General features: G+C 43.1%; 1 protein-coding gene across 8 annotated transcripts in view; it reads right to left on the bottom strand.

Annotated features, from left to right (window-relative positions):
- LOC137654723 (uncharacterized) overlaps nucleotides 1-26,091 on the bottom strand; it is an 87,990-nt gene that overhangs the window by 24,013 nt on the left and 37,886 nt on the right. For 7 of the 8 annotated variants that reach the window (XR_011046701.1, XM_068388625.1, XM_068388619.1 and 4 more), the window contains exon 10: nucleotides 7,735-8,816. Coding sequence is in view for 7 of the 8 variants with exons in the window: in XM_068388625.1 (XP_068244726.1) it covers nucleotides 7,735-8,816 (1,082 nt within the window). In the remaining variant the exon portion in view is untranslated. Of the gene's footprint in view, nucleotides 1-7,734; nucleotides 8,820-26,091 lie in introns of all 8 variants that reach the window. The other variant, XM_068388621.1, reaches the window with a different exon arrangement.

Genomic DNA, 26,091 nt, shown 5'->3' with positions numbered 1-26,091 from the left:
GGAGTTGAGGGCTGAGTGAATATCGACGACACTGCTCCCCTAGGGGAGGACACCACATGGGTTACTCCAACAGGAACCACAACCCTGGGAACACTGTCATATGGGAGAGGGATAGGTACATTCACAAGCAGGGTCACAGGCTCTGATGGAGCAGGGAGTTTATGGGACCCGTGAACCCCAGACACAAGGGTTGGGTTGATTGGCATAGGGGAAAGTGGTAAAAACAAGGGTAATCAGGTCAGGGGTGAATGCACAGTAACACCAGGCACACAGGCAACATGCACTTTTGGCCTCAGGAGTCGACATACGCCCAACCTTAGGCGTGAAACCCTCAAGTGACAGTTTCTCTCACCAGCACTAGTCACAAGACAAGATTATACATACGTTTTGGGGTAAAAAGGGAGCACCAATAGGGTCACGGACACATCAACCATGCCTTTCACCACTGGTGTCACAATTGGAGAAAAGGGGGGAAGAGGTGGTCTTAGTGTCCAGCTCCTTCAATAAGGTCATAGAGGGCCTACCTGCTACCTGAAAGACCTATCTCAAGCCTTACAGATGAACTCGTCGGTAGGGGGTCTAAACAGCAACAGAAGAGCCTCCAACTTCCTATGGGGTATAGCAAACATGGGAGAATCCCACAGACCACCAGAACCTGAAACGCCTATTGATATAGCCCTGACAGCTTCTTGCTCATGGCATATACTACCAAGGGACCAAGCCAGGGGTGCATACACAGGAGTGACTGTAGCTTATGCACTCAATCAGAGAACGAAAGAAGCGAAAGACCTCTTTGGTATCTTTTTGGACGTTGCCAAGACAGACCTGGATAAAGCTCAGCTCTCTTCCATCCCCTAAGGAGGCCACAATCTGCACACGGGGATGATTAAAAACAATCATGCCCCTTACAAGAAGCACAGTGTGTGTGTGGATCAGTTTAGCCATAAATCGGCAGCAAAGTCCACCACTTCCCTGGCAAGTACAAATGTCTTTCCTTTATATCTATACTGTATTTATTGTATAAGCTACAGCCAATATTCACTTTCAGTAAAAAAAAAAAAAAAGCTTAAAAATACATCAGTACTTGTTGCAACCAAAAAACCAAAAATGAAGAGCTTCTGATGGGGCACTCTTCACCGAAGGTCACCACCTGCTGTTAACAACCTCATTAACAACTTCAACGGCCATTCCAGCTCCACTAAAGACATGTTCTCTATTTTAAAGGACGAAAGATTTGTACAAACGCAGAAACAGAAGCACTGGACAGATTGACTAAATAAAAATGTAGAATCAGTAAAAGACTGCAGTGGTGTTTTTCCCAAACATTTCAGGAGAAAGACAAAAGTAAAGACAAAAGCAACTCCTTACAATATTGTGAAAGTAAATGGACAACAGTCAGTGATAAAGTGTTCATATTCTATAAATCCTTAACGGCTTTACCTAGTTTCATATGCAAAGTACAAGAAACAGTGTCACAGTTTTTGTCAAACACTACAGTCATGAATGTGCAATGATGATCTTGTAAAAGCCAGATACTGTTGTAGAAGAAATGCCAAGTTAATTGATAATCTCTTTTTTTCAACATGTATGGAAACATCAAACACTGAAGGATGAATCAGGTATAGAGTGATAAAAATCTTGATTCCACTGTCTTTTAAAATCCAAATGACTACGTTCTAACATTCAAAGGCAATACGGAAAAGTAACAATCAATGCTAAAGGTAAAAATTCAATAATTACAGTATCTATAACCTTCACTTTCGTCAATATAGGATAGCACTATTATGTGGTGGTGAAATGTATAAACAACAGGCTTACATAAAGAGATTATAATAACATAAGCCATAAGAATGAATGACTAATTTTACAAAAGTAACCAATGGAAATAAACAGATAATTTCTCTAATGTAAACAATATAAATTGTGGACTGTAGCAATAATAAAATATTTCACTACAGTTACTGCAAAAGTTTATATCTAATTAACTTACTGTATACTGTACATATATTTTTCTACAGCTTGTATTTACAAATGAATGTAAACCCTATTTCCAAAGTATATACAGTATGCCAGTTTGCATAAGATGTACAGTATTGTATGTATTAAAAAGCATTCAAATTACAGACTTGCTTAAACCTGAGATAAATATTTTTACTACCACCATTATCATAAACATTTTTAAATACAAGATATTTTGGAAGAAAATCTTGTCGCATTCATTGACGAATTTATCACCCTAACTACCAAAACCATGGATAAACACTCAAAAAAGCCTACAGCCTCATTAGAAGAGCATTCACACATGCCATCTAATAACCTAGCCCTTGATTCAATTCCCTCTTCCTTTCTCACTCTTAAGATTTCCAAAATTACACCTTTGCTAACCTTTTCTCCCACTAAAAACTTTTTATTCCTACTTTTTCCAACTCTTACCCTCCTCACCTAACCAAGTACAGTACTCAGGACATATAACTCATTCTGATAAATACCTCATTTTCCAGATAAACTTTACATATGAGTCTTTCAGTTGAGAAACATGCCAAGCGCCATTTTTAAAAAGTGTCAAAAATCGCGATTGAAAATTGCCAATTTTCAATCGAATTACTCGGTAAATATAATAGCTAAGAGTTTCATATTTGTTATAAATAGTAGCAATTTTTATGCAGAACACAGTTAACCTAAAATATTTTCAATACGATGCACAGTTTTTTGGCAGTTTCTCGACGGGAATGTGATGTACAAGGATAAAACCCGCGAAAAATAGAATAAAACTATTTTGTCCCAAAATGGCGCTTGGCATGTTTCTTGACTGAGAGACTCATATATTCTTAAATGAAAAAAGAAATACGATAAATAGTCATCATAAACATTATGTCAGCTTTTCACCTCCAGACTGAAATCTATTTTGGTACATGTTTTCTCATCTATTCCATTTTTTCCTGAATTCCCAGTCGTTCCTTCAAGACTTTGTTTTACTAATCCTTTGCGTCATCCCTTCTCAACAGAAGTCCAGCCAATCTCGGTCTTTGCAGAAGAAATTTAACTGGCTGAAGACTCAAAATATTCTGCCAAGTTTCGTCTCCTTAGACACTCGCCAATACAAACCCTTCTTAGTTTTTGCAGAGTTCCATGTCTCGCCTACCATACAAATTACCAGCTACTTAATCTTAAGCATTGATCATAACACTATTCTTGGCAGCAACATCCATTCCTTCCACATAATTCATTTTATTAACATTCCTCTTGTATTGGATTTTTTCTAAGGATTTTCTTTCAACTTTCCTGTTTTATAAATAGTTTGAAACTCTCTCACCAGTCTGAACTTTTTTTTAGTACAAACAACACCTCATCTCCTTTAATTAACCTCTACATTAATGTAAATAATGAATGAACGTGTGGAAAGACCTTTCAGCATAATTTAAATAGGCTTAACCTAACAAGGTTGGCCATCCTATGTCTGGGCAAAAGGATCCATTCTAAGACAAGACATGAGACATAAAAATTGAAACAAGACAAGAGTTCAAGAAGCTGGACAGCTCTGTGAGAAGAGACCAAAATGAAAGGAAAATAAATAGCTATGAGTGATGCCTCTGTGGTTAGACGGATGCTGACAACAACATTCGGTACTTCCTAAAATATGGCAATTTAGGAAAACTCTAAGTAGCAACACTCTACAAGGAATAAACGCCCACATCGGGCAACGTATCTCGAGTCTCTGCGCTGAATCTCAAAGAAGAAAAACAGGCGATATGAAATCTAGACATTCTCCTTTCTAAAACTTTACAGTTCATCAGCAAAAAAATCTATGAATTCAGGGCATCAAGAGAGAACATTCCAAAAACAAGTGACATTTATGAATCTAATAAAAAACAGCAACATAATTATGAACACTATGGTGAACTTAAATATGAAATCCACAAAACCAATGAAAGAAATATTGAATTTTGCATCAAAAGCTAATCAGTATGTAATCCTAAACAAACTTTAGCGCAATCTCACAAAAATAGACTGTTTTTGGACTTAGGAAGTCTCTCAGCGGTTAACTCATTATCTTCGTCAGCTATCAGGCATAACCTGGAGTCCAGGCATTTACTGGTACTTTACAACAACAGCAAACTCTTCAAATTCTACAAAACCGCATAGATAAACAAACAATAGGAATACTGCATGAAAAACAAAAATCAGTTCGCATTCACCAAATCACACTTAGCACTGAAGAACTAGATAATACATTTGAAACAGTAAATGGGTAAGAAAGAATGCACAAGCTAATCACGGGTGATACCACCGTAAACCAATACAAATAGAGCACAAATTAGGTAGTTGTGTAGACATTAACAAGCAACAACAATTATCACAACACAACTGCTATGGATGCAAAATATGAACAAACATCTCATGGGATGCTTAATGAGTTATCTAAGACGAACATGTAAGAAGATTACGGAGCACTAGGTATGTCCACATATTCCTCATTCATACACAGCCAAAGAGTCCCTTTCCTATTTGCCTTATTCTTGTGATCTAGGGGAAACATTTTGCTGATACCCAAGTTTCCCCGATAACTGACATTTTATTATCTAGTGAAATTTGGTAACTATAGTCCATTTCTTTTAGCGAGGCATATTTGCACCGACTCGCAGCGGTGCCTTTTTAGCTTGGAAAAGTTTCCTGATCGCTGATTAGTTGGACAAGATAATTCTAACCAATCAGCGATCAGGAAACTTTTCCGAGCTAAAAGGGCACCGCCGCGAGTCGGTGCAAATCTGCATCGCTAAAAAGAAATGGACTATAGGTATGTCCACATATTCCTCATTCATACATAGCCAAAGAGTCCCTTTCCTATTTGCCTTATTCTTGTGATCTAGGGGAAACATTTTGCTGATACCCAAGTTTCCCCGATAACTGACATTTTATTATCTAGTGAAATTTGGTAACTAGGAGTCCATTGTTGTGAGATTTTACTGTACATCCATATGAACACTTTTAACCTGAATTAGGGATCATGAGCAAATCCTAGAGCTTAAAAAAAAAGGTCAAGCCATATTGTACTTGAACCGATATAACAATGCACCATTAAATTCTTTCGAGTGATATGCTGAGCACATGATATCAGACATGCTCTAACATACACATAGAAATATATCTTAAGGGCACAATGCTGTCACACTAAACTCAAAACATACTGGGAATGATGAACAAGCATATATAGAACTAATCTTTACCTGTCAATAAAAATCTCATTCAAATTATATAAGGTTAATGTGAATACTGTACTCATCTTAGCTAAGTTACATCAAGGTCCCTTTGAGTTAACTGCCTCTCTATCAATCATAAAAACCTTAAAACATTGATATTCTGGATAGCCTCCAACAAAAAATTACCATGTTAACATAACACAGGCGAATAAACCTTCTAGCTAGCTTTCTAAGTTCCGTTTTGGAAAATCCTTCATGACAATATTTTACTTGGCTACAGCTCACTTTAAAACATTTCTCAAATTATAAGAAAATCAAGACCTTCACTGGGAATATTTGAAGTTTTAATAGAATACCAAGTAATTTATTCAAATTCATCTAAAATCAGACCAAATGTACTTTTGCTTCTGTGAGGTAAAAGTAAATAATCCAACATTAGAATATTGCAACTTTTTGTTACAGGAACTTTTAAGGGAATGACAAGGTATAAAAAATTGATCTAAAGACATTATAATTTCTTAAAACTTTAAAGAGTGGTGATGAAATTTTTCACAGGTATTATGTCTGCAAAATTAAAAAAAACCTGATCTTAGATTATGGCACCTTCTTAAAACTTTAATAAAAGGTGATACTTCAGTTTTTCAAGTCTTTCATATCTGGCAACATACCAAAGTTTACTGTTAAATGAAATCAGGAATAAAAAAGGTTTTATTGTTACAGCAATATGTCTGTATTTTGATGTAGATGTAGAATTACGATGAAAGACAATTAATGGGATGAACTAAGTAATCACATTTCAATTAATAGAAATTTTTAAAAAATATAAGTGGAAAGTTGGCCTCACATTTAGAAAATTACTGATGATTTTTCCTCCATAATTACACATTCTAAATAGTTCATTTTCCCATAGTAAATAAATACATATTACAAAACAAAGTACCCTGAACTTACAGGCCATGTACACATGTATCAGATACATGGACTTCATAAAATTTTCTACAAACTGTAATTGTTTACTTGGTGATAAATAGCTATGCTACATAAAGTTTAAACTTCAGACATTCTGTCTTTGCTCAATTGTCCTATTTACCTCACACTGTACCTCACTATGTATAGCACAGTTCAGAGGACTTCGGCACTTACTTCCACTAAAACTATAGTACCTCTTTTGCATTTATACAACATGCCACAGATCCAAAGTACATAGAAATTAGCTGAGATTAGCCAGAATATTTTTGAGACCAAGGGAACAAGTAAGTGATATGAGTGAGTGTGAATTAATTCAAAACAATTAACTTTGGAAAACCTAATCAGCATATGAATTAAAAAACACAACAGTGTCACTAGCACATGAGACCCCCAAAGAGGGCAAATAATGCTTTCTATATCTTAAATTTTTTTTTCCATTCCATTCTTCTATTGTTCATATCTCTTAGAAGTTCCCTAAGGTTGATAAAGATGACATATACATAAATTGCATAAACAGCAAGAGTTGAAAGTCTACTGATTTTCCGGGTAATGAGAGTTCAACAACTCCCTCCACTGCTCAGACTTCAGATAAATGTCCAAGAATCCTAATAAAGTAATTTACTCTTATTAAAAAATGAAAAATGTCTATTAAAACTTCAGGCTGTACTTCATAAAACTAATTCATCTTGAAATAAACTGAAAAAAAGACAGAATATGCTAAGAATATTTTGTTCCTTCATAGTAAAAAAAAAATGAATGCTAGAACCAAAGTTTTGCAAGGGACTGTGTCCATCTTGAAAACCTTTTCAAAAGCTCTTCTAAAGTTTTACCAGTAATGGAAAACCAACTTCTCACGCCGCACTTTCCATTTCTCTCACGATTCACGCTCACGGCCACAAGTCACAACAAGCCAGTCCAATCAAGTCTAACAAAAACACAATTAGTATAGAAGAGAAACCATCCTTTACTTCTATCTGTTGGATGAAAAGTTTATCAATAGAAATACATTTCACTCAGGTCACTTTCATTTGCTTTAGATATTTTTTTTACCTTCTGCTTACTGTCACTGAGAAGTCATGCATATTCATGGAGCTTTCATTGTAAATTCCTCAAGATAGCATAGCAATAGCAAGACTTAAGCACAGTAACGGCTAGAGTCAAACTTCATAAATATGCTTCCCTTACCAGGAAAGACATTGCTGCATGAGACTAACATATCAATAAAGTACTTACTTCAGTCAAGTGATTTACATGTGAACAGTTTCTGATATCCGCGCAGAATACTCACCATTTTCAGTTTGCTAATCAACAAGCAATACCTACAAGTCTTAGTTTCAAATTAGAAAATTATTTTAATAACTTCTGCTTAGTGGTGAAAACATACGAGTTTATTCATACTTTTCAAGTCAATGCATATTGTTTACAGAATCTTCTAAGAACTAATGCAAGAGGCAAGAGAATAATGTACTATCAAAGAAGTCAAGTACAATTTCAAACAGAGATTACTATGAAATTAATCTAGATTTTATCAGAATTATTGGCCAAATGAAATAAAAAGAGAACTTACCCTGGTTCTGCTTTTAAATCTTGGAAGTTTTGTTGTTTTTCTCCTTGACCAGACACAGCTGGGTATGAGCTTGGAGCGCCTGACCCATTTGGTCCTACTTGATACTGCCCAGGCCCATTGTTCCCACCGGGAAAACCACACGTGTCATTTGATCCTGCTACGGCAAAAGGTCCTGGCGCGTTTGATACTCCCGACCCATTGAATGGTACTTGACCGCTTGGAAAAGCTCCAGACGTTGGGATACTGTTTGGAGTCACTGGTCCGGGTGGATATTGCCCAGCGCCACCTGATGGTTGAGGATACTGTGCCCATGGGTACTGCCCACCTTGTGCATATTGAGCTGATGAATACTGCTGATTCTGCTGAGCATGTACAGGAGGGGGACCTTGTTGGTACTGATTTTCTAGTTGGTACTGGGTGTCAGGTGGTGGTCCCTGTGTGAGTAATTGCTGTTGGGGGGGAGGACCCTGCGATGAAGGTAGACCTTGCTGGTATGGAGATTCACTCATGTTTCCCAGTTTAGAATGATCTTCCTGATGACCCTGTTGAAAGTGTTCAGGTTTGCCCTCTTCTTGATTCTTTGCCTGTGAAGGGTCTTGTGGATACATCCCTTGATACTGCCCAGTCTGGTATTGGCCTGGCTGATATTGCATCTGACCAACCATGGGCTGACCCTGCTGGCCATGGGTCTGGGGAGAACCACTGTGTTGTTGATTTGGAGAAGACTGTGGGGGTAACTCTGAATGAGTTGCACCGTGAGCATTTTGATACCTTTGATCACTCTGAGCAGCGTGTTCGTTCCTTTCCGGAGAAGCATCTGGCTTCTGACCCTGATTCTGACCATAATAAAAAGAATAAGAACTCCTTGGACTCTCTGTGCCATGAGATTTTCCATCTTCTTTACCAGCTCCCCCAGCAGCACGAGCTTCACTCTCTCTGCTCCCCGAGGTGGATTGTTGCTGCCCTGATGGATCATAATTGTTGAAAGACTGTTGCATGTGTTGCCCTGCTGCCTGAGTCTGTTGCGAAGCAGATTGGGACACAGATGTCTGTTGTGATGAGCTGTGAGCAATTTGAGATGTCTGAAAACACGTTCAAGACCTAAAGTCATTAAAACTATAAATCAGTGGGAAACATTTAGAAGTCACTCAAGTTATCAAAATAATAACCATGTTATGAAAAGCTACATTAAACATATGAAATACCAAAATATCTCTTATGGTAAGTATATGCTAATATAATAGTTCAACATAAGTAGTAAGATAAAATAATATTTTACATTATTATTAAGGAGTGCGACTCGGTGCCATTTAAAATTATGTTATTTTGGGGATACTGTACAGTACTTCAAACTCTACTTTCTTGTTTCTCAAACGAATTCTTTCATTTCGAATCTATTTGAAAAATAATTTTCCTTACCAAATGTTAAAATTTGGAAATTTTGATATAATTTTTAACTTTTTTTTATAAGTATTATCAACGTATAGGAGACACTTTCAATCGACTATTTTTCATACGGAAGTTTTTGATTTTCAAAAAAGGGACTTTCCACAAAGTAGGCAATAAAACTCCTTATGCCTGAATGACAAAAGTCGGACTATATTAAAAAAAAGAATGTACAGTGAACCCTCGTTTATCGCGGTAGATAGGTTCCAGTCGCGGCCGCGATAGGTGAAAATCCGCGAAGTAGTGACACCATATTTACCTATTTATTCAACATGTATATTCAGACTTTTAAAACCTTCACTTGTACGTAGTACTGTTAACAAACTACCCTTTAATGTACAGAACACTTAATGCATGTACTACAGTACCCTAAACTAAAACAGGCACAAATATTAAAGGTGATTTTATATCATGCATTTCCTAAACATGCTAAAAAGCACGATAAAAAATGGCAACCAATGTTTTGTTTACATTTATCTCTGATCATAATGTAGAAACAAACTGGAGGTAGAGCTTTGCTTATTACCCAGACATATTTCCCATACTTTTCCCTTAGAACTACATCACATCTTCCTACTTTAGATATATAGATATATATATATATATATATATATATATATATATATATATATATATATATATATATATATATATATATATATATATATATATATATATATATATATATATATATATATATATATATATATATGTGTGTGTGTGTATATATATATATATATATATTTATATGTATACACATATACATACCTACATATATACATAAATACATGCATACATATATATATATATATATATATTACTGTATATATATGGGTTATGGAAAAAATCCGCGAAGTGGTGAATCCGCGATGGTCGAACCGCGATGTAGCGAGGGTTCACTGTATGCAATTTTGCTCTTAAAATTTCAAGTTTTGAGAAAACTGGCTTCAAAGTTTTTTTTTCATTTATTTTTTTTTTTTTATAGTAGAAATTAATTGAATACTTGTATGGGCCCTTGGTTGCAGTTTTCCTCATCATTGGGGATCATACGGACAATAATATTTAAGGCTTACTTACGAACCAGTAAAGAGCCCTTCCCTCAAATACATATAATATACACTACACACTGTATACCAAATACACACATGAATACGATGTGGCTAGCAAAATACAGTACTGCATATATTCTCGTCTGTGTATTTTTCAGGAAAAATTTTATGCCCCTGGCCTATTTAGTTATCGTCTCTAACACTATGTATTTTTCAGCATGCTCATAATAAAAAATTGTAAATTTATGATCGAGCAAAGAATTACGTAATAGGAACAAGAGCTACAAATTATCATTTCTGGGTCGACCTGTGGCGCCCGGTGAAAAGTCCTTCTTGTATATCTTTTCTGATAAAACCTTCCAATTATACCAGAGAAAGATAAAAGCATGGAATGCTGAGGTTACAACCCTCGCGCGAGCACCTTTTGGGTGTCGTGTATAAAGCAAAGGCGCGTGAAATCCACTATTCACAGGTTGTCTTCCATTTAGTTAATTCCTTCGTCAAAGGGATGGGCCGATACAAAGGCCCCAGACAAACCCCCAGCGCCACACCACCCACGCCACGACGCGAGCGCCACCTGAACAACATCCTTCTTTTTGGAATACAAAGTGTTGAATTGTTTTGTTGTGCTCTCGGTCTTTTTTATCAATCGTGGATTTATTTTGTCATGTCCGAAGCTCCATCTTCACACATTCCAATGTTAAGTACCATAGTTTGTTTTGACAGTATTTTATTGTACCGGGCTTTTGTTTTATATCCAGTATAGTCTGTTTTATTATTCCTGTCTGGCCTTTCATGGCGGCCATTGTTTGTTCACTTGTTTGGGAATTCATCTTTGCCTGCCCGTTTAGTACTCTGTCACTTAGGTTCTTAGTTAAGTCCCTGGCCTTATGCCTTTAGAACCGTTATTATTTTTATTTTTTTTTTTTTGTGTATTTATGCTCATGGTACTTTTTGCTGGTAAGTCCAGCCTACGAACGAGATAGCGATTTAGCTTTGTATTTGTTTAGTACCCGCCCCTCCGAGGCGTTCGTCACTCGACTGTGCTATTTATTTTAAGTTTTAGCAGTTGCTATTCTTCGTTCGTAGTGTTTTATGGATGTACAGGTTTATTTTATACGTTTATAATAGTGTTGTGTGTTTTTTAGTCCTGTTTTTGTGTTTAAGAGAGCGAGAGCTTGGGGTCCCCGTTTTCTGTTCGCAGTCACGAGTTACCCCTTTCTCTCGTTTTCTTTCTTAGCTCCGGTGGGGGAGCGGATTTCCCGTTTTCCGTTTTGTGCGTTCAGCGGGTTCTCCCTCCCTCACCTCTCCCCCTCTGGGTGGATGATAACTTACGAGTTATTTATTTTTCGTGACTATAATCTAAGCTTTAGACTTTAGCTGCGGCTTAGCTTTTTATCTTTCACAAATGAATTATTAGCCACAATTGAATTATTCAGGGCATCTCATTATCCTCCGGCGTCACCGGAGGTCGCCCAAACACTTCACACTTATAGTTGCCTTAGCTAATTAGCTAAGGCTCCTTTATTCAGGACATTTCATTACGCTCCGGCCTCACCGGAGGTCGCCCATACACTTCACACTTATATTTGCCTTGCCTTTAGCTAAGGCTGGTGTTTATATTTATTTTAAGGGCATGTCACTGCTTCCCCGACCCTTGGAGGTCGACGGATTGCTTTAAGTTAATTATCCTTATGTCATTAACAGACATTGGGTGCATTACAAATATACAGACAATTGAATATTAAAGTGCCAACAATGGTATGGGGCGGTATCAACTTAAAGTTAATATTCGGCTGTTTGGTCAATGCAATATGGGTGCTTAGGGAATTCAGTGAGTGCCGGAACTCTAAAATAATAGGTTTTTTATCCCTTATCAGAGTTTCAAGCAACACCTGACTCATGTCTCCTTTCTTTTACAGAAGGCCCGTTGTACTGCTGAATGATGCTTTGCCTCGTTCAGCGACCCTGTTGGGCATGACCTCTGCCGGTCTCATGCTCACTGCTCCATTCCCTTTATCCAGGAACCGGGACAGGCCCAATACCCAGTTTGGTTCCCGGATTTGTGCTCGCTCTGTTACGAGCTGTCGTCAGTTCTGCTGAATGATGATGTAAGTGGGTTTTCCCTTTGTTCCTTATTTCTCGTTGGCAGACACTAATATAGACATGAATATGATATACACAGTATATTTGGGAGGGCAAACCCCCTCCTCCATCACTAATCACTGCAAATCTTACAGGCCGATGATGTCTCTCTTCGTTCAGCAAGGGCTACTCTTCGTCCGTGGGTGTCGGGCTTTGGCAGGAATGCCCCGTCTGGCGCACCCTATCTCCTCGATGGGGACATGGCCTCCCGTCTCTTCCCAGGCTCGACTACTGCTGCAGTCTCCCCTGACCTTGCTGCCCCTTTAATTGAAGAAGTCAGGGCTACCATTTCCGTGGAGGACGAACCCCTCGTACCGATGGATATGGCGGGTCTGGATATAGACGTAGAACCCAGGGACGAGCAGGTAAGTGGTGCCGAGTTGGTGGAAACCCTTTTCTCTCCTACTCCCTCTCCTACCTCTTCCTTTCTAGGTTTTGATAACTCTAAGGCTTCTCCTCGGGATCCCTCTGCCTCCGTACGACCCAAGGTGAAGCCACTTCGAACTTATAAGACTTCAGCTTTGCCAGTATCAACGTCACCGGTCCCCGGACCCTCGACAGCTCCTGATATTCATATTGCTCCTCGTAAAACCACTACTCCTAAGAAGTCTAAGTCTACCAAATCCAAGAAAAAACCAACGGGTGACTTTCAGGTACCCTGGGCTGATCTCCTCCCCATCCAACTGATCAAAGGATTGGTCAGGGATCAAGTTCAACATCACTCTGGTGCAATAACAGAGATTAAGGATATGATGGCTACTCTGATCCGCGCCGGAACTCAGTTTCCTCCCCCTTCTGCCCCAGACGCATCGAAGCTGCCGCCCTTCGATAAAAATAATCCTTGGCGGTTTGCCTTGCATGCTCCATTCGTAGATGGTTCCCTAACTCTGGAGGGCATGGGCACCCGCCCTCTAGAGGACCTGGAGTTCTATCCCCCGGGCCTAGCATTCCCGTTCAATGGTTTTGTACGGTTAAAGGAACATGCATTGGTCCGTATGGACAAGGTACCGAAGGAAACGGTCATATTTCCAAAAGAGCAGGCCCAGGCTATCTGGGCCAGAACACTATCAGAGTGGGGGTGTATTACCTCCAAGCTCACCCCACACAAAGGTTCCTACACTATTTTTACAACAGCGGCCTCCATCTCTTTGCCGCTCATAGACAAAGTCACAGAGCTGACTATACAGGCCATCAAGGAAGGCTCTTCCATGCCGGCTCTCAAGGAGACGGACCCCACCTCTTTGCTTATTCCGGGTTCCTCGGCAGCCTGGGATGCTGCGGCTTCTACCTTCACGGTGGGGAAACTAGACCCGGACTGTGCCTCTACTCTTTTCTCTGAGAAGCTTCCCAGATTAATAGAGAGTCTTCTCAAAACTGAGTTCGAGACCCGTACTAGACTTGCTAGGTCCCTCCAATCCATCACCTCCATGGAGTCCCTAGCATCTCTTTACCCAGAGGAAACGCTGTTCAGAGTCGCCACAAAGAACCAGCTGCTATCCTACCTAATAGATCTCCATGACTTCTGGTCAGCTCGGGTTAGTTGCAGGAAGTTCGTTCTGTCGGAGGCCACCATTAGGCATGAGCCGAACAGACTGATAGCGTCCTCCTGCTGGGGTAAGACCCTCTTCCCTCAGACCGAGGTGGATAAGGTTCTTCAGGACGCAGCGAGGGCAAACCAGAATTTGCAGGTAAGGTGGGGTCTCTCAGCCAAAAAGAGGTTCAAACCCCAGAGACACACGTTCTTCAAGAAGAAGCAGAGGTTTAGTCCTTACAAGGCGGCCCGGGGTACCTCGTCCCCACAGCCTTCCGCGGCCTCGACTTCTCGACAACAGGCGCCTCCTCAGCAGGTAGTCTACCTCGCTGCTCCCCCTGGTACACAGCCCAACCCCTCTTGGATGCCCTCACCTGCATACAACCCTGCCTACGAATCCTCCGGTTCCTTTCGTGGATACCAAAGAGGGAGTTTCAGAGGTAGAGGACAGTTCCGCCAACGCGGCGGGCCTAGAGCAAGGGGTTCCCGTGGAGGGAGGGGCCCTAAGTTCACTCCCTCCCAATGATGTGATGCCGGTAGGAGGGAGACTTTATCACTTCCGGGACCATTGGACCTTCAGTCCATGGGCTCACAGCATAATATCAAGGGGCTTGGGTTGGAAATGGTCACAGGGATCCCCTCCTCCACCGGTGACCTTCTTCCAGAGACCCACTCCCATCCTGGAAGAGTACACGGCGGAGTTACTCAAGAAGAGAGCAATCAAGCGGGTTCGATCCCTGAAATTCCAAGGCCGCCTGTTTACAGTCCCGAAGAAAGACTCGTCGGCGTTGAGGGTAGTTCTGGACTTGTCGAAGCTCAACTCTTACATCCTTTGCGACAAGTTCCGTATGCTGACTATCTCTCAGGTACGGACCTTACTTCCCCGTGGGGCCGTCACCACCTCTATCGATCTTACCGACGCCTATTATCATGTCCCAGTAGCTCGAAACTTCTCTCCTTACCTAGGCTTCCGTCTCGGCAAGAGAGCCTTCGCATTCAAAGTCATGCCCTTCGGTCTCAGCATTGCCCCCAGGGTATTCACGAAACTGGGGGAGACGGTGCTCGAGCAACTCAGACACCAAGGGATACAAATCGTCGCCTATCTGGACGATTGGCTCATTTGGGCCCAGTCGCACCAGGAATGCAACAGAGCTACGTCGAAGGTACTCCATTTTCTCGCCAAACTGGGCTTCCAAGTCAACCTCCGGAAGTCCCGCCTACAACCATCAAGCCTCTTCAAATGGTTAGGCATCCGTTGGGACCTCTCAAAGCACAAGCTCTCCCTTCCTCCCAAGAAGGTGAGGGAGATAGCTTCCAAGGTCAGGAACTTTCTCAAACACAAACAGGTGTCCAGAAGAGCTTTAGAACGAATCCTCGGCCTACTCCAGTTTGCCTCACTGACCGATCTCCTATTAAAAGCCAAACTCAAAGACATCAATCGAGTTTGGAGAAAGAGGGCGACAATACCTTTAAGAGACAAGACCTCGAAGATCCCCTCTGTCTTGAAAATGAGACTACAACCATGGTCCGATCGGAGGAACCTCTCCAAGTCGGTTCCTCTACAGTTCCCCTCTCCACAAGTGACAATTCATACCGACGCGTCTCTGAGTGGTTGGGGGGGTTACTCCCAACATCAGATGTTTCAGGGCTCTTGGTCACCCGCCATGAGACAGTTCCATATCAATGTTCTCGAAGCCATGGCGGTGTTCTTGACCATGAAGAGAATCTCCCCTCCGAGGTCGACCCACATCAGAGTAGTCTCAGACAGCACGGCCGTAGTCCACTGCCTCAACAGGGGGGGGTCCAAATCACCCAACCTGAATCAGATCCTGGTCACTATCTTCACCTTGGCAGCCGACAAAGACTGGTTCCTGTCAGCAACTCACCTAGCAGGAGTCCAGAATGTGATAGCAGACTCATTATCCAGGACGAGCCCACTGGAATCGGAGTGGTCCCTGGACATGCACTCCTTCCGGTGGATACTCAGGCTGGTTCCAGGTCTCCAGGTAGATCTATTCGCGACCCGACTCAATCACAAACTCCCATGTTATGTGACACCGAACCTGGACCCTCAGGCTTATGCCATGGACGCATTAACCCTGGATTGGAACCATTGGCAGAAGATCTTCTTATTCCCTCCAGTGAATCTTCTACTGAAAGTCTTGCACAAACTCCGCTCCTTCAACGGGGCAGTAGCTTTAGTGGCACCTCACTGGCCAAAGAGCAGTTGGTTTCCTCTCCTCCTCGAGTTGAAACTCCGTCCCTTCCGGATCCCATTCCCCAAACTGACCCAGGTGGTCCAAACTCGGACTGTGTCAGATTCCTCAAGGATAGCCAAAACCCTAACTTTGTGGATTTCATAAAGGTTGCGGCACGTAGGGACGCAAACATCGACCCAGATAATGTCCTCTTTATAGAATCAGACAAAAGGGACTCAACGATTCGCCAATATGATTCGGCGGTTAAGAAACTAGCGGATTTCTTAAGGACTTCAGACCATTCGGTTATGACTCCTAATTTAGCCATCTCCTTCTTTAGGTCCATATTTGACAAAGGCCTAGCAGCTAGCACTATAACCACCATTAAGTCAGCTCTGAGGAAAGTCTTCCTGGTTGGGTTTAACATTAACCTGGCGGAGTCTTATTTCTCATCTATTCCAAAAGCATGTGCTAGGCTTCGACCTTCGGTTCGTCCTCAAAAAGTCTCTTGGTCTCTAAATGATGTTCTCAAACTGGCCTCCGACACGGACAACGAATCCTGCTCTTATATCACTCTTCTTAGGAAGGCTTTATTTCTAACAGCTTTGGCCTCGGGTTCCAGAACTCAGAACTAGCAGCTCTCTCACGAAACTCAGAGAACATGGATTTCCTCCCTTCAGGTGAGGTACTTCTTTCACCAGGCAGGGCGTTCTTAGCTAAGAACGAGGACCCCCAAAATAGGTGGTCCCCTTGGAAGATTATTCCTCTTCTCCAAGATACTTCTCTATGTCCGGTCACCACTCTCAGGGCCTTTTTAGCCAGGACTGCTACCCGATCGTCTGGCCCCTTGTTTATCAGAGAACAAGGAGGTACCATTTCCATACGTGGCATTAGGCAACAGATCCTATACTTCATTAAACAAGCCAATCCGGGATCATTTCCCCATGCTCATGATATCCGATCGATAGCTACCTCCATCAACTATTTCCAGAATATGGACTTTGATAACCTTAAGAAGTACACGGGTTGGAAATCTCCTATGGTCTTCAAACGCCACTATCTAAAGAACTTACAGGCTCTTAAATACCCAACGGTTGCAGATGGGAGCCTTATCGCTCCCCATTGATCTTTTGTTCTTCCTTTCATCCATCTCTTCTCTTCTCCCTCCTACCCGCCACTCGCACCACGACGCCGCTTCCTTGGTGGTTCGTTAGCCCTAAGTTTATTACATATTAGGTTAATATGATTGTAACTATTATTGTTTTCCGTTGTTATAAGGTTGGGATATTCTTAGCCATGTCAGTTTTGTTGCATGTTTTCCTCTGATACTCAGAGGTTTCCCTGTTATATTGTTTGTTTAACCTTACTCTCACTATGCCCTGTGGCTAGTTTATGTTTTATGCCTACTTACCTTAATTATATATGATTTTCTTTACATGGTGTTGTTTCTCTCCCCTTATTAAATTAGTAGTTATTGTTGGGCTTGGAAGGCATTCTCTGGTACATTTTCACCGGGCGCCACAGGTCGACCCAGAAAAGGGATTTTGACGAAGGAAAAATCTATTTCTGGGGAGAGACCTGTGGCGCCTGGTGAAACCCTTCCCCTTTATTTTACACGATCCCACCCTTTCCTTTCCAAGCCATCATGGCCAATACAGAAGGATGTTGTTCAGGTGGCGCTCGCGTCGTGGCGTGGGTGGTGTGGCGCTGGGGGTTTGTCTGGGGCCTTTGTATCGGCCCATCCCTTTGACGAAGGAATTAACTAAATGGAAGACAACCTGTGATTAGTGGATTTCACGCGCCTTTGCTTTATACACGACACCCAAAAGGTGCTCGCGCGAGGGTTGTAACCTCAGCATTCCATGCTTTTATCTTTCTCTGGTATAATTGGAAGGTTTTATCAGAAAAGATATACAAGAAGGACTTTTCACCGGGCGCCACAGGTCTCTCCCCAGAAATAGATTTTTCCTTCGTCAAAATATTATTTTGATTATAAAATAAATTTTTGAATATACTTACCCGGTGATTATATAGCTGCAACTCTGTTGCCCGACAGACAACTCTACGGTAAAAACTCGCCAGCGATCGCTACACAGGTTGCAGGTGTGCCCAACAGCGCCATCTGTCGTCCAGATACCCAGTACTCAATGTAAACAAAGACTCAATTTTCTCCTCGTCCCACTGCGTCTCTATTGGGGAGGAAGGGAGGGTCATTTAATTTATAATCACCGGGTAAGTATATTCAAAAATTTATTTTATAATCAAAATAACATTTTTCAATATTTAACTTAGCCGGTGATTATATAGCTGATTCACACCCAGGGGGGTGGGTAGAGACCAGCAATATATGTTTACACTTTTATGAGCTAAGAGTTTTTATTTCATTTTAGAAGTTATCAAAATAACAAAAACAAAATAAATAGGTACCTGGTAAGGAAGTCGACTTGAACAATTACTCTGCCTTTTAAGTACGTCTTCCTTACGGAGCCTCGCGATCCTCTTAGGATGCTGATCGACCCCTAGGATCTGAAGTATCAAGGGTTGCAACCCATACAACAGGACCTCATCAAAACCCCTAATCTAGGCGCTCTCAAGAAATGACTTTGACCACCCGCCAAATCAACCAGGATGCGAAAGGCTTCTTAGCCTTCCGGACAACCCAAAAAACAACAATAAAAACATTTCAAGAGAAAGATTAAAAGGGTATGGAATTAGGGAATTGTAGTGGTTGAGCCCTCACCCACTACTGCACTCGCTGCTACGAATGGTCCCAGTGTGTAGCAGTCCTCGTAAAGAGACTGGACATCCTTTAGATAAAAAGACGCAAACACTGACTTGCTTCTCCAATAGGTTGCGTCCATTATACTTCGCAGAGATCTATTTTGCTTAAAGGCCACGGAAGTTGCGACAGCTCTAACTTCGTGTGTCCTTACCTTCAGCAATGCTTGGTCTTCCTCACTCAGATGGGAATGAGCTTCTCGTATTAACGGTCTGATAAAATAGGATAAAGCATTCTTTGACATAGGCAAAGATGGTTTCTTAACTGAACACCATAAAGCTTCAGATAGGCCTCGTAAAGGTTTAGTTCGTTTTAAATAGAACTTAAGAGCTCTCACACGGCATAAGACTCTTTCTAGTTCATTGCCTACCATATTCGATAAGCTGGGAATATCGAACGATTTCGGCCAAGGTCGAGAAGGCAGCTCATTTTTGGCTAGAAAACCAAGTTGTAGTGAACATGTAGCTTTTTCTGACGAAAATCCGATGTTCTTGCTGAAGGCATGAATCTCACTGACTCTTTTAGCTGTGGCTAAGCATACCAGGAAAAGTGTCTTTAAGGTGAGATCTTTCAGGGAGGCTGATTGTAGCGGCTCAAACCTGTCTGACATGAGGAATCTTAGTACCACGTCTAAATTCCAACCAGGTGTAACCAAACGACGCTCCTTCGTGGTCTCAAAAGACTTAAGGAGGTCCTGTAGATCTTTATTGTTGGAAAGATCTAAGCCTCTATGCCGGAAGACCGATGCCAACATGCTTCTGTAGCCCTTGATAGTGGGAGCTGAAAGTGATCGTTCTTTTCTCAGGTATAAGAGAAAGTCAGCTATTTGAGCTACAGAGGTACTGGTCGAGGATACAGATACTGACTTGCACCAGTTTCGGAAGACTTCCCACTTCGATTGGTAGACTCTAAGGGTGGATGTTCTCCTTGCTCTAGCAATCGCACTGGCTGCCTCCTTCGAAAAGCCTCTAGCTCTCGAGAGTCTTTAGATAGTCTGAAGGCAGTCAGACGAAGAGCGTGGAGGCTTTGGTGTACCTTCTTTACGTGTGGCTGACGTAGAAGGTCCACCCTTAGAGGAAGACTTCTGGGAACGTCTACTAGCCATCGAAGTACCTCGGTGAACCATTCTCTCGCGGGCCAGAGGGGAGCAACTAGCGTCAACCTTGTCCCTTCGTGAGAGGCGAACTTCTGCAGTACCTTGTTGACAATCTTGAACGGTGGGAATGCGTATAGATCTAGATGCGACCAATCTAGGAGAAAGGCATCTATATGTATTGCTGCTGGGTCCGGGATTGGTGAGCAATATATTGGGAGCCTCTTGGTCATCGAGGTTGCAAAGAGATCTATGGTTGGTTGGCCCCAAGTGGCCCAAAGTCTCTTGCATACATCCTTGTGGAGGGTCCATTCCGTTGGAATTACTTGCCCCTTCCGACTGAGACAATCTGCCATGACATTCAAGTTGCCTTGGATGAACCTCGTTACTAGTGATATGTTTTGACCTTTTGACCAGATGAGCAGGTCCCTTGCGATCTCGTACAACGTCAGTGAATGGGTCCCTCCTTGCTTGGAGATGTACGCCAAGGCAGTGGTGTTGTCCGAGTTCACTTCCACCACTTTGCCTCGAAGGAGAGACCTGAAGCTTTTCAAGGCCAGATGTACTGCCAGTAGCTCCTTGCAGTTGATATGCATTATCCTTTGACTCGAGTTCCATAGTCCCGATCATTCCCGACCGTCTAATGTCGCGCCCCAGCCTACGTCCGATGCGGCCGAGAAGAGAACGTGGTTGGGAGTCTGAACAGCCAGGGGAAGACCCTCTCTTAGGTTGATACTGTCCTTCCACCAAGTCAGGCAAGACTTCATCTTCTCGGAAATGGGGATCGAGACCGCTTCTAGCGTCTTGTCCTTTTTCCAGTGAAATGCTAGATGGTATTGAAGAGGACGGAGGTGTAGTCTTCCTAATGACACAAATTGTTCCAGGGATGATAGCGTCCCTATCAGACTCATCCACTTCCTGACTGAACATCGTTCCTTCTTCAGCATGTTCTGGATGCATAACTGGGCTTGGCTTATTCTGGGGGCCGACGGAAAAGCCCGAAAAGCTAGACTGTGAATCTCCATCCCTAAATACACAATAGTTTGGGATGGGACCAGTTGAGACTTTTCCATATTGACAAGGAGACCCAATTCCTTGGTCAGATCTAGAGTCCACTTTAGATCCTTCAGACAGCGACGACTGGAAGAAGCTCTGAGAAGCCAGTCGTCCAAATAGAGGGAGGCTCGGATGTCCGCTAAATGAAGGAATTTGGCTACATTCCTCATCAGCCTCGTAAACACAAGTGGAGCTGTGCTTAGGCCAAAGCACAGGGCTTGAAACTGGTAGACAACCTTTTCGAAAACGAATCTCAGAAAAGGTTGGGAGTCCGGGTGGATGGGGACGTGGAAGTAGGCGTCCCTTAGGTCTAAAGAGACCATCCAGTCTTCCCTTCTGACCGCTGCTAGGACTGACTTTGTGGTCTCCATGGAGAACGTCTGCTTTGTGACAAACACATTCAGAGCACTGACGTCTAGCACCGGCCTCCACTCTCCTGTCTTCTTTGACACCAAGAAGAGTCGGTTGTAGAATCCCGGAGTTTGACGGTCCGAGACTTTGACCACCGCTCCCTTCTCTAGTAAAAGAGACACTTCCTGTTTCAAGGCTCGTCTCTTGTCTTCCTCTCTGTACCTGGGAGAGAGATCGATGGGAGACGTTGCTAGAGGGGGTTTCCGTACAAAAGGGATCTTGTACCCCTCTCTGAGCAACTTCACAGATTGTGCATCTGCGCCTCTCTTTTCCCAGGTCTGCCAGAAGTTCTTGAGTCTGGCTCCCACTGCTGTCTGAAGAAGTTGGCAGTCAGACTCTGCCCTTAAAGGACTTGGTTCCTTTCTTCTTTCCTCGTTTCCCTTCGGCACGAGCACCTCCTCTGCTGGAGGCTCTGCCACGAAAGGGCGGAATAAAACGGGACGCTGGAGTGTCCATCCTTGGTCTAGCTGACAAGGTAGGCAAAGGGGTAGCTTTGCGAGCTGAGGACGCAACAAGATCGTGAGTGTCCTTCTGTATCAATGAAGCGGCTATTTCCTTAATCAGGTCTTCTGGAAAAAGGCACTTGGAAAGAGGAGCAAAAAGAAGCTCGGATCTCTGGCACGGTGTAACTCCAGCTGAAAGGAATGAGCATAGGTTTTCACGCTTTTTAAGGACTCCGGACACAAATGATGCAGCAAGCTCATTAGACCCATCACGTACGGCCTTGTCCATGCAGGACATAATGAGCAAGGAAGTCTCTTTCTCTGTCGGAGAGATCTTTCTGCTTAGGGCTCCTAGACACCAGTCTAAGAAGTTAAAAACTTCGAAGGCCCTAAAGATACCTTTCAAAAGGTGGTCCAGGTCCGAAGATGACCAACATATCTTTGAGCGTCTCATGGCAAGGCGGCGGGGAGAGTCTACCAGGCTTGAGAAGTCGCCCTGGGCAGAGGCAGGAACTCCCAAGCCGAGAACTTCTCCCGTGGCATACCAGACGCTCGATCTAGAAGAGAGTCTAGCAGGGGGAAACGTAAAGGCTGTCTTCCCTAAACTCTTCTTGGACTGCAACCATTCTCCTATAACCCGCAAAGCTCTCTTGGACGAGCGTGCGAGGACGAGTCTAGTAAAGGCAGGAGTGGTAGACGGCATGCCTAACACAAACTCTGACGGAGGAGAACGAGGAGCCACAGAAACAAACTGGTCCGGAAACATCTCTTTGAAAATGGCCAAAACTTTCCTAAGGTCCAAAGAGGGTTGAGTAGACTTAGGCTCGTCCAATTCTGATTGTGGTTCATCTATGTGTGCAGCAACATCATCATCAGAAAGTCCCTCATCCGATAACTGATGAGGAAACGGCAACGGAGTGGGTAACGGCTGGTTCGCTGAGTCCGGTCGCACGGGTGCATGCGTGACTGAGTCGGACGCAACGTCATGGAACTGCTGCCCAGTCTGTGAGCTGGCAACAACCATGGCAGCGCGGGGACGCACAGCGTCTACTCCAGACTGTCTGGACTGATGTGGGTGCGCAGTGGAAACCACACTGGGTTGCGGAGGTTGACGCACCGCGTCAAAACAAAGCAACTCTGACGGTTGTTGAACCTCCCGAACGTCAACTGAGACCTCCGTGCGTCGCTTAACGTCAACATGCGGCTGGCAGATCACACTGGAACGCATGGGTGGCGGAACTCTCTCAACTGGTGTGCGTGAGAAGGTTACCTCAGCGTCCACAGGACGCACAACCGATCGTGTGGAAGGTTGTAGGCTAGGTACTGCACTAGCTGGTGCGGCAGCAACCTTCTCCGCACGAAAGTCCTGCATAAGAGACGTCAGTTTTGACTGCATGTCTTGCAGTAGAGACCACTTAGGGTCTACAGGAGCAGGTGCAGCGACAGACGGTGTTACTGTCTGAAGCGGTACCGCTTTGCCTCTCTTAGGCGGTGAGCAGTCATCGGATGACGGCAGCGAGTCCGAACTGACCCAGTGGCTACAACCGGGCCGTTGGACTTGCGCTGAAGGGACCGACTTGCGTTTTAACGGTCGTGAGACCTTGGTCCAGGGTTTCTTGCGAGAAACACCTTCCGAAGACGAGGTATAAATGGGCTCTCTCGTCTTAGTTGGGTAGGAGCGATCTTGGGTAGATATGCCCGATACCACGGAGGGAACGTCTGTTCGCTGATTAAAGCCTCTCGAACCCATTTGTCGTACGACATTGCTTCTCCCCTGGACTTGGGAGCTTGCAAGAGGTCCCGGACTAGGAGGACGACAGGCACGAACAGACGAACCCTCAAGTGCAACACTATCCACAACACTATCACTCGGCACTTTAGCACTTCCCACTGCACTTTTGCACTTAAGCTCCTTCACATCCGCCATGAGCTGATTACGGTCACTAGCAAGGGACTCAACTCTCTCACCCAGAGCCTGGATGGCACGCATCATATCAGCCATCGAAGGTTCCTGAGTGCCAGGAGGGGGGTTAGGAGCAACCACTACAGGGGAAGGAATAGGTTGTGGGGCATGAGGAGAGGATATATCAATAGAACGAGAAGAACTTCTCCTAACTCTATCTCTCTCTAGCCTACGTGTATACTTTTGGAATTCGATAAAATCGAATTCCGAAAGCCCAACGCACTCCTCACACCGATCTTCCAATTGACAGGTTTTATCCCGACAATTGGAACAAACAGTGTGAGGGTCGATAGAAGCCTTCGGAAGACGCCTTGAACAGTCCCTAGCATTGCACTTCCTAAATTTTTGGACTTGTGAAGGGTCAGCCATTTTGAATTGGTCAAAGGGAAATTCAAAAAACTATCAAAAAGTCATCAACAAAGAATCCGTTATCAAAAAGAGTTCAAGGATTTGTGTGAAGAGAAACCCTGCACAGCGAAAGCTCAAAACTAGAATAAAGTACTTCACCAATTAGTTGTGAAAAAACTCCAGTTTAGCAACAGCGAGAAAGTACGTCTTGTCGATAGCTCGACAGAGAGAAAATTGAGTCTTTGTTTACATTGAGTACTGGGTATCTGGACGACAGATGGCGCTGTTGGGCACACCCGCAACCTGTGTAGCGATCGCTGGCGAGTTTTTACCGTAGAGTTGTCTGTCGGGCAACAGAGTTGCAGCTATATAATCACCGGCTAAGTTAAATATTGAAAAATCCCTTTTATGACTGCCATATCGAATACAGTACAGGTGAATAGGAAAACTAATATTTCATTCCTTGACAATCATAGAAAATGGTGGTACTACTGTATATAGATATATGAAATACTGAAAGTTTTCCCTGAATTTTTTTTAAAGAAAAAAGTAAATACGTATAAAACCCAGGTCAGAAAATGGTTGCATAAGGGTCCTTGAGCGCTTACTGAAATATCTAAAAAGGACTTTGTAGTAATGAAACAAACTGCTTTCATTGAAAGAGCTATTTGAAATGTGAAATATAGATGTTCTCCATCCATATACCAAGGCACTTCCCCCAATTTTGGGGGGTAGCCGACATCAACAAAGAAACAAAACAAAAAGGGGACTACTCTCTACGTTCCTCCAGCCTAACCAGGGACTCAGCCGAGTTCAGCTGGTACTGCTAGGGTGCCACAGCCCACCCTCCCCCGTTATCCCCCTCAGATGAAGCTTCATAATGCTGAATCCCCTACTGCTGCTACCTCCGCGGTCATCTAAGGCACCGGAGGAAGCAGCAGGGCCTACCGGAACTGCGTCACAATCGCTCGCCATTCATTCCTATTTCTAGCACGCTCTCTTACCTCTCTCACATCTATCCTCCTATCACCCAGAGCTTTCTTCACACCATCCATCCACCCAAACCTTGGCCTTCCTCTTGTACTTCTCCCATCAACTCTTGCATTCATCACCTTCTTTAGCAGACAGCCATTTTCCATTCTCTCAACATGACCAAACCACCTCAACACATTCATAACCACTCTAGCCGCTAACTCATTTCTTACACCCGTTCTCACCCTCTCCACTTCGTTCCTAACCCTATCTACTCGAGATACACCAGCCATACTCCTTAGACACTTCATCTCAAACACATTCAATTTCTGTCTCTCCATCACTTTCATTCCCCACAACTCCGATCCATACATCACAGTTGGTACAATCACTTTCTCATATAGAAATCTCTTTACATTCATGCCCAACCCTCTATTTTTTACTACTCCCTTAACTGCCCCCAACACTTTGCAACCTTCATTCACTCTCTGACGTACATCTGCTTCCACTCCACCATTTGCTGCAACAACAGACCCCAAGTACTTAAACTGATCCACCTCCTCAAGTAACTCTCCATTCAACATGACATTCAACCTTGCACCACCTTCCATTCTCGTACATCTCATAACCTTACTCTTACCCACATTAACTCTCAACTTCCTTCTCTCACACACCCTTCCAAATTCTGTCACTAGTCGGTCAAGCTTCTCTTCTGTGTCTGCTACCAGTACAGTATCATCCGCAAACAACAACTGATTTACCTCCCATTCATGATCATTTTCGTCTACCAGTTTTAATCCTCGTCCAAGCACTCGAGCATTCACCTCTCTCACCACTCCATCAACATACAAGTTAAACAACCACGGCGACATCACACATCCCTGTCACAGCCCCACTCTCACCGGAAACCAATCGCTCACTTC

This window comes from Palaemon carinicauda, chromosome 15 (assembly GCF_036898095.1).
Source record: "Palaemon carinicauda isolate YSFRI2023 chromosome 15, ASM3689809v2, whole genome shotgun sequence".
NCBI classification, from domain to species: domain Eukaryota; kingdom Metazoa; phylum Arthropoda; class Malacostraca; order Decapoda; family Palaemonidae; genus Palaemon; species Palaemon carinicauda.
The sequence above is the reverse complement of the archived record's forward strand: the minus strand, read 5'-3'. Positions and strand labels throughout refer to the sequence as shown.